Raw genomic sequence first — 15,118 nt, 5'->3', positions numbered from 1 at the left:
TGGTCACTAGTGCAAGATGCCAGTGGAAAGGGCTAATATTGTCTCCGACACAACCAGACCACTGTCATGTCCTTAAATTCTCATACAAAGAAAGCTACTCCTCTCAGCTGTTAAAATTTTTAAAAGGCCTTAACACAGAAGGTACAGTCTTTTAAAGACAGAGAAGTTCGTCATGAAACAACTGTGAATGCCCGTAAGGCATCTACAAACTTTTAATGCTTCTTAAGAGTGACTAAAAAGTCAGTGAACAAATGAAGCTTTGTACCAGAATTCACAGCAGGAACCCAAATTCTGAGCACACAGTCCCACAGTAACTTAAACCCATTTAAATCAGAACTACTACAGCTGTGGTCTTCCTCACCAGTGATCACAAGCTCTGCTCTTTGTGCATTGACAGTTTTGCACTTTCCAGTTAGTGAGCACCAAACAACTACCAGGAAACAGTATTTGTTCACTTTTGGATCAGCTCTCCAAACCAGTTCCCACCTTGTTAAATGCCAGAAAACCATTAAAAGCCACTAAAAAGCCCTGCTGTCCACAGTGACCATGTTGCCTGCCTCTATTTTTTTGGTGATGGTTAGTTTGCCTGTCACCTATCACCTCACACTTTCCATGTGCCTTCACTTAGCTTTCAGGAGGATCTACTCCAGGATCTTGCCAGGCACAGATGTGAGACTGCCTGGCCTCTAGTTCCCCCAGTCTGCCTTCCTTCCCTCTTTAAAATGGAGGCTATGCTTCCCTTTTTTCCATCAGTGGGAACTCAAACATGATGGATGGTGGCTTAGCCACTTCCTCTTCCAGTTCCCTTGGGACCCCCAGATGTATCTTGTCAGGTCCCATGGACATGTACACCTTCAGATATCTCAAACAGTCTCAAACCAGATCTTCTCCTAACGGTGGATGGTTATTCATTCTCCCAGCCCCTGCCTTTCCCTTCAATAACTCATGTGGCTGGAGATCTTGTGGGAAAAGACCAAGGCAAAAAAAATCATTAAGTAACTCCAGCTTCTCCACATCCCAGTCAGCAAGATCTCCTGTTTTCTTACAGAGAGGGCCCACATTTTCCCTTGTATTCATTTATCACCAACAATATAACTTCAGCATTCCTAACCAGAACCCTGGCTGCTCAGACAATCTCATCTCTCTCTTCCTCCCAGACTACATGTATTTGCTTCCACCCTCTGTAGGCTTCCTTGCTGTATTTGAGTTTGTCCAGGAGCTGCTTTTCATCTATGCAGTTGGGGTAGTTTTGCCTGACTTCCTTTTTTTCGGATGCATTGCTCCCAAGCTTGAAAGGAGGAATCCTTAAATATTAACCAGCTTTCCTGGGCTTCTCTTCCTTCCGGGGCTCTATCACATGGCACTCTACCAAGCAGCTCCTTGAAGAGGCAAAATTCTGCTCTCCTGAAGGCCATGGCAGTGTGTCCTCATCACTGCCCCAAAGATGTCAACCTCCACCCAATCACAGTCACTGCAGCCCAGTCAGCCCTTGACCTTCACATTCCTCACCAGCCCCACAAGCCAGTTGGCTTCCTAGGCTGCAAGCACACATTGCCAGCTCATGACAGCTTTTCATCCATAAGAAGCCCCAAGTCCTTCTCTGCAGGGCTGCTCTCAAGGAGTTCTTCTCCCAGTCTGCATTTATGCCTGGGATTGCCCCAACCCCAGTGCAGCATCTTGAACTTGGTCTTGTTAAATAAACCTCATGAGATTCCCATGGGCTCACTCCAAGCTTGTCTGGGTCCCTTTGGATTGCATCCCATCCTTCAGGTGTGTGAACTGCACTGCTCAGTTTAATATCATCTGCAAATTTGCTGAGGGTGCACTCAATCTCACTATGTCACTGATAAAGATACTAAAGAGCACCAGTCCCAAGACAGAGCCGTGAGGGACACCACCTGTCATCAGCCTCCATCTGGACATAGAGCCACTGACCGCAGCTTGCTGGCTGCATCCATCCAGCCAATTCTTTATCCACCAAATAGTTCACCTTTCAAATCCCTCTCTCTCCAATACAGAGATATGACATGCATGAACCATGTCAAAAGGCCTTACAGAAGTCTAGGTAGATGATGTCAGCCTTTCCTTGTTGACTGCTGCAGTCACTCCATCACAGAAGGCCACTGGATTGGTCAGGTACAACTTGCCCTTTGTGAAGCCATGATGACCAAAGACAGACGGAACCCATTATCCCCCAGAAGACCAGGTTTCTCAAAGCTAGTGCCCTGGTCTAAGAAGTCAAATCCCTGGCTGTGGCACAAGGCCTGTAACCATCTGCTGATTCTTCAAATACAACTGGCCCTTTCAACTCCCTTTGTTTTTTGACTGGGAGGATGGATGAAAAACTACCTACGCCAGAGTCCCTTACAGGGGTTCTGCAATCCCCCTTGATACTGTTCAGGCTGCTCCTGGCTGTACCATTGGCACCCACATGAAACAACAGCAGCAAGTAATAGTCAGGGGACTGCACAAAGCCTCAGTGACATCCCTGATAAGAGCCCCTGGTAAGCAGCACACCTCTAGAAAGTACAACATGTCCCCAAAGGGGTGCCTCTGTGCCTCTCAGAAGAGTCTCCTACTACTGTCACCTGCTGCCTTTTCTTAGTTTTGCTGCTATTCCACAGGGAGTAGATGGGGCTGCCTTACTCTTTGTACTTTTCTTCTCCTGAATGAATTCTAGAAAAGTCAATACTACCCAGGCAGGAGGCACATTTTTTTCTGTTTTCACTAAAACCCACTGGGAGTTCAAAACACTCATCACACAATCACATCTCCACTATGGTACCATCCATGCACAGCAAGAATTGCTCTCTCTCTTCACAACATTTCTCCCCCAAAAGCAAATGCACACTTAACAGCATGAGAAAGGTGTGTAGAAGCACAACTCAGATGGGCGTAGCCCATTCAATTAACAGCCCATTCTGCAAAAAATCAAGTCTGCTGAGCTTGTAGAACTAAATCCTTCCACTGCAACACAGGTGCTTTATTTCAAAACTCAGATTTTCACTCAGGGTTTAAATTAGGGGAAGTTACTTCAAGGTTAAAAATGGGCCTGAAGAACAGCTGCAAGAAAAGGGAAATGCAGACTGGAAGGGCAGGCAACACTCTAAATTTGTGCTTACCTCTAACTACACAGTAACTGAACTGCCCTGGTCTCTGATCTGGCAGTGCAGAGCCAGCCATCCTCCCAGCAGACACCAAGCTGATGGAGGCTTATGCCTTAAGAGGTAAAGACACTAAGTACAGAAACTTTGTATTCTAGGTACTCCATACTACCAAAACAAACAGCAAAGTTGGATTTAATAATACAAATTACTTTTGTCCTTATTAGTTACCATAAAGCTAGAAGCAATTCATCAGTTTTATATACTGCATGTACTCTAGAGTATTTTTACAAGTCATGCTGAAAACTTTCAACTCTAAAATTATATTTAAAAGAAAATAGGTGACTTGTTACAACTAAGCAAAAATTTTTTTTAAATGTACATGACAGAGTTTCTTAACTAATGCAGAACGAACCACAGCAAAACTAAACAGACTTCAAATTTTGACTTCCAGAAGGTCTACTCCACATTCATGTTTTAGAAAAAACAATATCCTCCCTAGTTCTGGCAAACGAAATCCAAGATATATCCTGCGCCAACTGGGCTAAGCTTTTGAACCAAGGGAATGTTTATACATGCAATTCTGGTTACAGAAACTCAGTTGGTTCAAGGATAGTATACTTTTTATCGGAAAATGGTAAAAAAAAAAAAAAAGAGATCAAGAATACAAACTGGACTATAATGAGATATCTATGAAAAAGATAAGCTGTTTTGTTTTCCCATACAGCCAGCAGACAAAACAAGAGCTGGAATTAAAACACAGCATTTTTTCCTTTCATTTTTATATCTGTTTTGTAGGAAAAAAAATCCCTGGCAGAATCCACATTTACAGCATGTTGTTCTGGAATAATGAAGTAAAGAGAGAAACAGAAATGCAAGCAACAATTCTGTCTTGTCTTTGCAAAGCAGGAGAATTACTATACATGAGTCTGTAACAATTTCTATGCTGAACCAAATCCAAAAGCTCACCTACCTGTTATTCCTTTATAAGCCATGGTCAATTAGATATCTAGGGAAGAGAACACGAACTGAAACCACAGTGCAGCTTCTTTGGATGCTTTCCTGGTATTCAACTGTTTGTGGCTTTGACTTCCTTAGTCAAAGATAATTTACATACAAGAAAATTTTTCATGTTTTTTCATTTTCTTGCCTACGGTTCTTTTTTAGGATGAAATTGTCAAATCTCTTTATGTGTACATTTTCCACAACACATCATCTTACTCAGAAAGGAGTTCCTCAGGTTCACTACATGTATGAAGAACTAACTCTCTAAGTTCATCTTGAAGCTGTAACCTGCTGATCTCACATAATATTCTCTCTTTTGCATACTTGCTTGGCATGATCAGTTGATGCCCCTACAGAAATTTAACAGATCTCTACCACACACCCACTCAGTCCTCTCTCACAGGCAGAAAAATCTTAGTCTATTTGTTCCTCACACTCATAACTGCAGACTTCCCAGTACCTTCAAAAGCCTTTTCTAGCTCTACTGCATCCTCTTCAATATGAGGTAGAGTAACTGGGAGAATCAGACCTGCACTTAAAATTGAAGATGCAGGAACACTAAAACAGCAGCATAAAAACAACCTGTGCTTGTAAGGTTTGTCAATTTCTATATAACACTGCAGCTGATTAATTCTATAGCTGACAATCCTAAATACATAACCATCTGCCTCCACAATTTCTTCAGGAGATTCCATTCTAGAGAGTTGCAAATCCTTGCAATACTGACAAATATAATTACTTTGATGCAATCACTGCTCATCACCATTACAGTATTTCTTACATCTAAATTAAGCTCATGCAAGAAATTTGGTTCTGAAAAGAAGCACAGATGAGAAGGGCATCTTAAAACAAGATACTCCCTGACTCCAATACAAAGTTTCCACCCTTAGTTTAATAAGAAAAGATTTAGGCAAGAGCAATTACAGCTGAAATGTATCCTGTTACGCATGGTGGAAGACATTTTTGCTTTCTGTTCATCAGTCAATAATTTGTATCTGCTTTAAATCCCTGATGCCCTACATATCAGCACCCAGTGGTGTTTGCACTGTGTTTACCTACTATAAAGTTACCTACTATAAAGTTACAAGGAACGTGACACAGTTATTAATGGAAGATCTACTACCAGATGAAGCTAGTGCCTACACACCGAATGTCAAATTCTCAGTACCAGGGTTTTTCCCCCTCAATAAATAGCACATTATCACCCCTGTGTCAATCCCATTTTTGCTATTTTCTGTTGCTTATCATTTCTTAGAATTAGGTTTTTGTACAGTGAAGCAATAATACATATGATGGCCCCGCAAATCTCCTAGAAGGCAGCCAGTAAGATAACTCCTGCCTGAGAAGGTAGCTTAAAATAGAGAGAGCGTGCTGCTCAGAAAATTAGCTGACCCCTTATTTCATATCCAGCACCTAGATTTCTACACACACACACACTGCATGAAATATTTCTAGAAACGGGTTCTGTGGCGATTACCAGCAATCTGTTTACTTTCAGCTGAAGTATGTTATCTCTCATTTGAATATTCTGTGTAACAGAAAAGAAAGACAACAGAATGAAACAGCAGGAAGCTTTTTATTATTATTATTATTCCTATTAATATCCAAAGAAAGAAGGTGACGTATCTCTGAAACGGTAAGAACTGAATTACACACATTCCTAAAACTCCCTGCAGATTTCAAGGGTTTACACTGTAAAATTAATCAGGTATTTCCTGTATGGAATACACACACCTGTAATATAATGATCCTGGTAGCTGGCCAACAGGTTTATCACAGACACTTCATTAAGATACTTTGCTCACAGTACAGTCTAATATATTTGGTACAGAGATACAGTAATACTATGTACACGAAGCCAGTGAACAGAAACTCTTTGAAGTTTCTATTTCTTCAGTTAGACAGGTCAGTTTGATCTGATGATGAAGTTTGAGATATGATATTCATCTAGAAAGCTGCAGTTTTGATAACAAAAGCAGTGTATGATTTGCAAAGGTTAAAGCAAAAAACACTGTATTTTAAATTTATCTCTACATTTCACAGAAGAATTTTTTTAAGTCCTACCTTTATAATTTGAACATAACGGATTTTTTTACAACATAAATAACAGCAAGACTTACATTCCATCTACTAAAAGTGTTAACATACCAAAAATTGTAGCTGTGAACTATACCACACATTGCCCTGCGAAGCTACTTCTCTGCACACACCATTTGTTTTTTGCTGATTCACAGGCACAGCTGAGACACACTTGCACGCAAACCTCTGGAAGCTATTTCTTTGCATCTTTGCAAAGATCTGGAGACAATGAAGTTGGATGTGCCTGCCTCTGAATGCCTTGTTGCCCAACATTCCCAAGAGAAAGGAGTCCTTTGAAGGCAGAATTTCTCATGCGTCAGACATTACTTACTATGTACATTAGTTCTGCTATACATTTTGTCAATTTAACTTATTTAATACCCTCGTCTACCCATAATCTGCACCATACACGGGTTACTCATTTTCATTCCTCCTACTTTAAGGAAAAACAAGCCTCTTCTCCACCCCAACCAGTGAAAATCCAAACCAAATACACATCACTTGATTCCACATCCAATCCATTATCCCACCACTTCTACAGGATAGGATCAGAGCTATACCTAAGACTCCATGGTATTCCTTCTCCATAGTTCTCCTCATCAACTCTTCCATGCCAAATTCCTTCTCATAGCAAAATCTCTCTAAGGTGGCTTGTTCCTTCTCTGATTGGCTACCAAAAACAGAAGGCAAGCTTGACACCAGAGCCACCCAAAAGGAATGGTACAAGTACACATCAAATCCTTCCCCAAGAGCCATACAGATGGAATCTTGTGCTCTCCTGTTGCCAAGGTACATCCTGAGGAACCCAGTGCACTCCCACTCACAGGAGGCTGGCATGAGTCAATCTGGGAAAACAGCTCTCCATAGCCAGAGCACAGCAGCCTGCCACACAGGAAATTACCACAGAAGTGATCTGTGTCAATTTTTTTTAAGTTGTTCCAAGACGAAGAAACGATAAACAGTAAGGGATTAGGATGTACGCACGTTCAAGGTGGCTGAAGTGCTTATGGAATCAAAGGATAGCCAAAAAATGCTTAAGAGGAAGCGTTTAAAGAAATAAATGGGAGAGTTCCATTTCAGGACATGAAAGCATTGCAAGTCCCACACCAGTGCCACCATCTCACCTCTCCCACGGCCACGTTTCCCACGGTCTGAAGGCCTGTCTCCTTGATTGTTGTCCACTCCATTCTCTTCAGCTCTAACTGTGGAGAGAGGACAGCTTAAGAGAAGCTTTAGAGACTCACACATGAGACAATACAGCCATCTGCGTAACCTGAACCCCTCAAAAGAAAAGGCAAAACTTTCAAGTGGGCTGGTCAACAGATCTCAGTTACCCCTTTTCTTTGAGGCCACGCTAGAAGCAAGTTATGCTTCCTTTGTACTGGACAGCTAGGAAGCAAAATATAAGAAGGAAAAGTCCCTCAGGAGACAAACCTCTACAAGCACCATGTTTTGCAGCCTACTCTGCTTAATGAGGCAAAAAATACAGCTGCCTCATTCTGTGTTTCCTCAATAACGCACTGGTTGACAACAGTGAAAAAATAAAGGACAACCAATAACACCGACTCTTCTCCTGTCTGCTCATACTGCATCCCTGTACAAAGCATGGAAAGAGATTTCTCCAGTGTATTTAAAGCAGAGGGCTGATGACTGGGTGAAGGTAAGGCACTAGAAAAGCTCTGCAATCTGTTTTCTGGGAAACTCCTGACAAGGTACTCTGAAATATGGCTGGCTACATTAAGGGGAAAAAAAAAACTGGCCTCTTGAAACACTCATTGCTGAGACATTGTACTGCACAACTTCTCCTAATGGTAACAAGAAAACCAACAATGCTTGGACATAAAGTTGGGAAGAAAATACCAAGATTTGGTAACCATCTGAAATGCCTTTAATTCCAGTTTACAAAAAGAGACAAACTCTCCAGTAAAAAATTTTGCCCTTTGCTTTCATTTTGGTGGATCTAATTTACACTTTTCTAAGTCTAGCTGCATGTTTTATTAACATTTTTTCATTTTGACATTACTCTATCCTACAAAGATTCACAATGGCTATATTGGCACAACAGTTGAATATCTTCCAATTATGAATAAGATGAGTTGCCTAATATTGCAAATATTTTTCCTGCTCATAAGTGGAAAGCTAAACGTATTGTATTCATACTGATGTCTTTTCTCATCTATTAGTGTGGCAAACAGCCATTACAGGCAATGCACACAGCTTTGAGAATGCTGACAAAACTTAGCTAAAAAAAGCAACATGTATCCAATGGTGATCTAATGTGACTCTATCTAACTTGGAAACATCAGTTTGCTTTTGTACAATGTATTACTGCAACTATAGCAAAGCTTGAAATGTTTCAACTAACAATGAATTTTCTTTGTTGCAGAAACTCACCTTTGGTTGATTTATGTGAGAAATATATTTAGAGATTAATAATCATCCCAGTGTTTTCATTCCCCTTATGAGAAGATGAGAACATCTTCAGGTTCTCCCACTCATAAAAGGAGATGGAGTCAAAGCTGGATAATTTTTTCATTAAAAGAAACAAAAAAGTGTATCAGCTGTGCAGCGACATACTCGCTCTCAAGTAGTCTTACAAAGAGTCAATTCTAAAACTTACATAAATAACAAGATCAACTCATCGAACAAGAACAGAGACTTATATTAAACAGAGTGTCTCTGAACAAGTACAGACGTTCCCAAAACCAAGTCACATAGACAGATCAAGCATACCTGTGGCACAAACAAGTTATGATCCCTTCAACGCTGAGCTATAGTCCGACGGACTTTGTTCCGTTAAGCACTCGCTCTTAGCTCAGTCAGTTCCAGCTGCAAAAAAAGCATCTCAATCTTTAAAAATTAACCCCTATACGTACACTCTCGTCCACGGCTGCCTCCTCTTCCCCGTCTGTTGGAACTTCCCCGTCCGCGACTCACTTCTCTATCCCCTCGTTTCTCTCTGTTCTCTTTGTTTTCTGAACCTTCCTTTCCAAGGCTTTTCTTCTTTCCCCCTACAGTCTCCCAGGAAGTCTATTTGGGTAGAATAGAATCAGACACAAAAGTCAAAAGGGAGGAGACACCTCTCAATGCATACTTCTCACCCCTGTTCACAGAAAAAACCCAGGTATTTGCATAATGTCACGTATGCAAACTACACTGATATAAAAAGGAAACGCAGACGGTATTTTTGCAAAGAGATGAAAAAGAAAAAAATTTTAAGTTCAATTTTCTTAGGGAATGTGAGAATCCCAAATATTTCTGGCTATAATGAACTCTTACTAGCTCAAGGAAGACTGAATACAACAGTAATATAGAACATCTGCAAAGCAAGCAACAGTTTTCCACTCAAATATATCCATAAATGTAGCAAGGGAGCATGAACAGAGCTATCTTTTTCTCACAGGGAAAAGGAAAAAAAAATCTTGCAAGTATCACTGAACAAAAGACTGATGAGAATAAGTATCTGGCCTAAGGGGGAAAAAAACAAAAAGAAAAAACCCAAACAGAAAAGAAAAATTTTCATCCAGACATACCAGAATTTAAGCCCCAGAAGACAGAACAGCAAAACAACAGCTTGGGAAAACTGATGATAAGCCAGACCATCCACTCTTAACAGCTACAGACCATCAAACATAGCAAAACACAGGAAAAGCTATGTCTAAACAAGACAAGGGATCAAGGTCCAAACATCAGGCTTCTGTTTTAATATTAAACTCAATCTTTAAAAAAAATTCAAGGATGGTATCAACTCCATAGGAGTATCTGTAGGAGTTGAAAATAAAATGACTAAACACTTGCCAGGAATAGCTCAGCAACTCATATTATGCAATTGCATGGTTAGTCTATTGAGCCATAGCTGCAAAGCAAGGACAAAGAAAAGGTATTATTTGCAAGCCATTAAGATAGCAGAGAGGTTTACATGTATATCCCAATTTCTAGGAGCTTACGGCTCAGTTAAGATATTTAATATCAGAATATTTGCACATACAAATTGTTGTGAAGCACTGAAGTATGACATCTGACAGGCACCTGTATCAACCAAAAAAGGTTTTCTATCAATAATTTTAATTCCTATCTCTAAGTTCCACCAACAGCAACTCAGCAGCTCTATGGAGCCAGGCCATGACCAGCTAGGCCAATCTGCCTAGGAAGCCAATGCCATGAAAAAAGCAGGTAACTAAGCACTTTACAAACTCAGTGTTGCAGAGTTTCCTTTGGGAGAATAAGAACAAAGAGAATGGTTATTCTCTCATTTTTTGGCATGGCATTGGTGAGAATGAGGGCTGAAATCACTTTTCAGTTCCATCTCCGGTACAGAGGTCTAAATCAACTTCGGTGAAGCCCAATCAGCACTGATCAGAAGCACAAAACTAAACACATTTGAACAACACCACCTTATCTCTGAGGCAGAAAGCTGCTTCCCTCAGTAAGTATCACACGGCTTCACCTACCATAGCTGGTGTAACTGCACTAAAACAATCCTAGTGCTTCAGACACCTCACAAGAGGAAAAATACCTGCACGGACAACTGAAGAGCCAAGTCTGTACAGCTCAGAATGCACTATTTCACTGATGGGCTTGGTGCCAAAACATCTTTGGCCATTTCAGGAAATACCCAGAACTGGATAAGGCTGCAAAGCTGAAGAGGAAGCAGCATTTCTCCTGAGTGAGATTTAAAATAACTTAGGAAGGATCAGTAAAAAGATGACTATGAAAGTATCAGATCCATGCTTTCCAAAAGTGTAATTTTGTGGAAAGCCTTGAGAAGTCAGGCATGTCTTTTAAGATAGAGGATGGTGCTACCTCTGAGCATGGGGATCCATCACAGGCTGTAGAAGCTGTCTCTCTTTGTAAGGGAGGTAACTGATTACAATTTCAGCTGACAATGCCTGAGGCAACCCAAATGACAGTTGTAGGCCTGACCTTTGAAAATATGTAAAAGAAGAATTCTTCTCGGCCTGTTCTTACATGGAAAGAATAAAAGCCTGGAAGGTCTCTTTTGTTCTGTCTTCAAAGGCTTAGTAAGTGAAATATGGAAAAGCATAAAATGGATGTAGAAGTTAAATGAATACAAGTCTTAAGCAAAGAAACAAGTCCTTCTCTGCTCATCCACAAGCCTCTAACTATCCCAAACCAAACTGCCACAGCTGCTGCAAATGGAAAGTCTTTATAGAGACTAAGTCACACAGCTTACAGCTTGTAGATCACAGCTTTAAACCCCAAAACAAACAAAAAAAGACTAAGACAAAACTGGCTGAGTACCAAATAAATTATAAATACACATTTTAGCTATCACTCCTTGCTCTTCTAATTCCTTCAGTTGAATGGACACATCTTTCAAACCAAGTTTAAAAAAATATCAAGTGCATCAAAGCAGAGTGAGACTAGAAAAAGAGATTTGGGAATCTGCATTCAGAATTTGTAGTACCTCAGCTTACAATTTTCTATCAAATCCATGGTTAAACTGTTCTAAAGTATAATGGTATTAAAACAAACCCTTCCAACTGGAGGCCCACAAACTTTCATAAAGAATAAATTTTTTCACACTCATCAATTAATACCCCTTCCTCCTTGACTCCTTCAAGTTCTCTGTACTTGTTTCTAAGTTGCATGTTGTCTACAGAGAGCAGTGGGTTAAGAGGGCCTTGTCAAGAGAGCAGAACATACTGACATCACTTCTAGTTGATAAATGAGTTCAGATAGTTTTTTTCCATGTCATGATCAGTTACAACAAATTGCTAAACTAAGAAAGGATTCATATTCTCTATCAACCAGCAAACTACTCTCAACTAAAAAATGGCAAATATGAGAAGTATGAGAGAACAGACAGATTTAATTAAGGTGAAATGCTCTCTTCCACTCCCAACTTGTCAATATCATATACTTCTGTGTTTTAGAATATCTCAACTCTGATAAAAAATGAAAAGGGATAGGAATGAAAGTCCCCTTAGTCAGAACAGTGTGTGTCCTAGACTTAGGGTGTGTGAGAGGTGAGTTTCCTCATTAACAATAAGCCAGAGTACACATCCTGACAAATCACAGGAAATACTGAGTGTTCATCATCAAGAAAGGAAGTCCAGGTTACTTGCCCGACTTGGACGAGATGAAATCTAATTTAAGGACAAACAGTAAGAAATCCCTCCAGGAAAAACTTCAACTGCAGTAAAATATATTTTCTTAGTATCTCTTAGGATAAAAAATTTGTGCAACTTTCTAAGCGACATTATTTGTTGTTGTATATACATAGTTTGGTCTCCCCCTCCAGTTTCTCAATTAAGACATGCACATGAGCAACACAGTTAAAGAAGCAACTACTTGCTGCATCCTTTCCTGTCATAAGTAGCCTTATCAATGCAACTTGCAGATGTGGAAACCTCCTCCAACTTCAATACTAGCAATGCACACCTACAGAAGTTACACAACTTAAAATATCTCCCTGCCCTTAGGTTTACAAAGATTGACCACTGTGATGGTCTCACACCTCAGAATTGTGGAGGGTCTACACAGGAACTACAAAAGCTGCAGCAAGAAACAGGCTTGTGTGTGAGGGAGAACTGAGTTCTGCTGCAGAGTTAAAACTGCTGCATGTAAATGAAAGCAGAGGAACTCTGCAAGAGACCAGCTGAACACCCACAACATTTTCCAGATTCAGCCTTCTCCAAGGTATGAATGCAGTTGAGAACTGCCCCAGTTTCCATTTCCTTCAAAAGAAATTGAATGGAGACATGGGAATTGAAAACTTCTGAAACATAACTTTTCCAATCTCCTCTTAGAAGCTGAAAAACACAGCAAACAGAAGGAGCAGTTTAACAAGGAAGTAAAACCTTACCGTGTCTGAACTTCCTTCCAGCAGTATGTTGATTGCTCTGTTCACATCCCCATTACAATCATGTAGTGCTACTATGCACTCATCCTGGTTTTTCCCCGTCACTTCCATAAGCTGGCAGTAAAAGTCAGACATGTTAAAATATCTAAATTATCATCATAAGAAAATAAGAGTATGACCACAGATTACAACAAAGTGCATAGCTACCATGTCAGAGTAAATTAATATCCTGAAAAAAGAAATCTGCATTTTACAGATCTGCTTGGGATTCAGACAAGAGATAGGAAGAAGCACAAATTAATTGGTAATCAAGAAAGCACTCTTTCACACCTTTTTTTGTTCTGTATGCTTGCAGCAAATGTTGTCAATGCAGATAAAGCAGTATATCAGTGTAAAGATGTAAAGAACCACAGTAGTTTCAGTATCATCCTATCTCCTTCTCCACCAAATTAGCCCCTCTTTATCCCAGTGCGAGAAAAGACATACAGCAAGACATGGCAGAGAATAGATCCACCTGGAAAAGCATCCAGACTAAGAAATACATTATTTTTCAGACAGACTAGCTCCCTTGATCCATTTTAGCATAAAGCCACACCAGAGTCACAAGCAACAGCTGATTAAGGAGACCTAGCTCTGAATTATGCTCCTTGAACTCGTGGTGTACATCCTGACAAGTGTGGGACAGAAATAATATGTCATGGGGCATTCAGCAACTTAATCCAAAGAACAAAACCTACATGAGCTAGAAATACATATGCAGAAGGTAAAATATTGGAGATTTTCTATGCAGAACTTAATTCATCTCCTTCCCACCAGCACAGCAACAAGCACTATTGATTAGGGTCTTTTTACTTCATGAAGTACAAGACTTAATTTCTGGCACAGCAACAGAACTAGTTTGTAACAAGAACAAAAAAAAGAATTTAATAATGCTTCAGAGGTAGTTTTACAGATGACAAGAAATCATGAAATCTGCTGCTTTGCTGCATTTATGCATTCAAGCTCATTCTTCTCTCCTGGGTGTACTCACAGGTTCTTCCTGAGTTGTGATGTGTTCACTATGACAAAATCACCAGTAGCCACAACAGAACAGAGACCCAGACTGTCAGGACTGCTTGAATTAATAGTCTCAGCTATAACTGGGTAAAGGAACCTTGATTATCTAACACCCAACACTCACCAAGGAAAGGAAATGGTATGAGATTTCATTTATACACTGCAATTCTATCATTTTAATGCATACGCAGATCTTTGAGGTCAGATTATTTATTTTTGTAAGTAACACCTTGATTCACCTTTAAGCTATCATTAGACTTTTACTTTTCCTGAAAAACTTCCAAGATACAGCCAAACTCAGTTTACACACATGACATTTTTCTCACATTTAGGTACATGTGGACAAGCCAAATGCATTCTTTATTCTGAAAATCATTAATCATCAGGACCATACTAAAGAGATACACTGTGGACGAGACATCAGCACAAATGAGTTTTGGCTTAAGGGTTTGTCTACAAAGCAAAATACACTGATATAACTATACAGTCAGAGCTATATCACCACAAAATTTCTTGTAAACAGACTTTACAGTGCAATAAGAGCATCTTTTCATAGTTAAACTTATGTCCTTCTGAAAAAGTTTCATCTAAACCAGAAACAGATGCTCTAGCTCCAAAATGTAAGCCAGCTCTAGAGCATTTTATTGTGAGGCAAAAAAAAACTTGCATGTAAGAAACATACTTGTTTCACTTTATCTTCAAAATCTGCGTCATTCTTATCGTAGATCATCTGAGCGAGGCGAATCTGTTCTGCTGTTGCCTGAAAAAAGATAACATCCAATAAAGTACACAAAAGGCAACTATACTTTTTAGAAGTATATCCTAGTGTCACTGTTTTTTCCTACAGATTCTCAAAAAGAACATACAAAACAAGCACAGAGATGCTGTGGGGAAGGGATCAATATCTTGTCTATTCCCATTTATAGTTTTGTATGTTATTTCGGAGAGAAGCAATTTCAACACATTCTAATCTGTTTGAAACACAGTTAAAGGTCACCACACTGACAAGACCACCATATAATAACATAGAAGCACCAGGGTATGTTTT

At 39.9% G+C, this 15,118-nt stretch overlaps 1 protein-coding gene across 5 annotated transcripts in view; it reads right to left on the bottom strand.

The window, feature by feature from the left end:
* Window positions 1-15,118, bottom strand: part of UBAP2 (ubiquitin associated protein 2) — a 75,570-nt gene that overhangs the window by 56,718 nt on the left and 3,734 nt on the right. For all 5 annotated transcript variants that reach the window (XM_017746584.1, XM_017746585.1, XM_017746586.1 and 2 more), the window contains exons 2-5: window positions 14,753-14,830; window positions 13,018-13,128; window positions 9,065-9,218; window positions 7,313-7,390 (exon numbers count right to left, since the gene is read on the bottom strand). In XM_017746584.1, the coding sequence (XP_017602073.1) occupies window positions 7,313-7,390; window positions 9,065-9,218; window positions 13,018-13,128; window positions 14,753-14,830 (421 nt within the window). The remainder of the gene's footprint in view (window positions 1-7,312; window positions 7,391-9,064; window positions 9,219-13,017; window positions 13,129-14,752; window positions 14,831-15,118) is intronic.

This window comes from Corvus brachyrhynchos, unplaced genomic scaffold (assembly GCF_000691975.1).
Source record: "Corvus brachyrhynchos isolate BGI_N302 unplaced genomic scaffold, ASM69197v1 scaffold139, whole genome shotgun sequence".
Classification (NCBI taxonomy): Eukaryota; Metazoa; Chordata; class Aves; order Passeriformes; family Corvidae; genus Corvus; species Corvus brachyrhynchos.
Note: the sequence above shows the minus strand (reverse complement) of the source record. Positions and strands in the feature narration are given on the sequence as shown.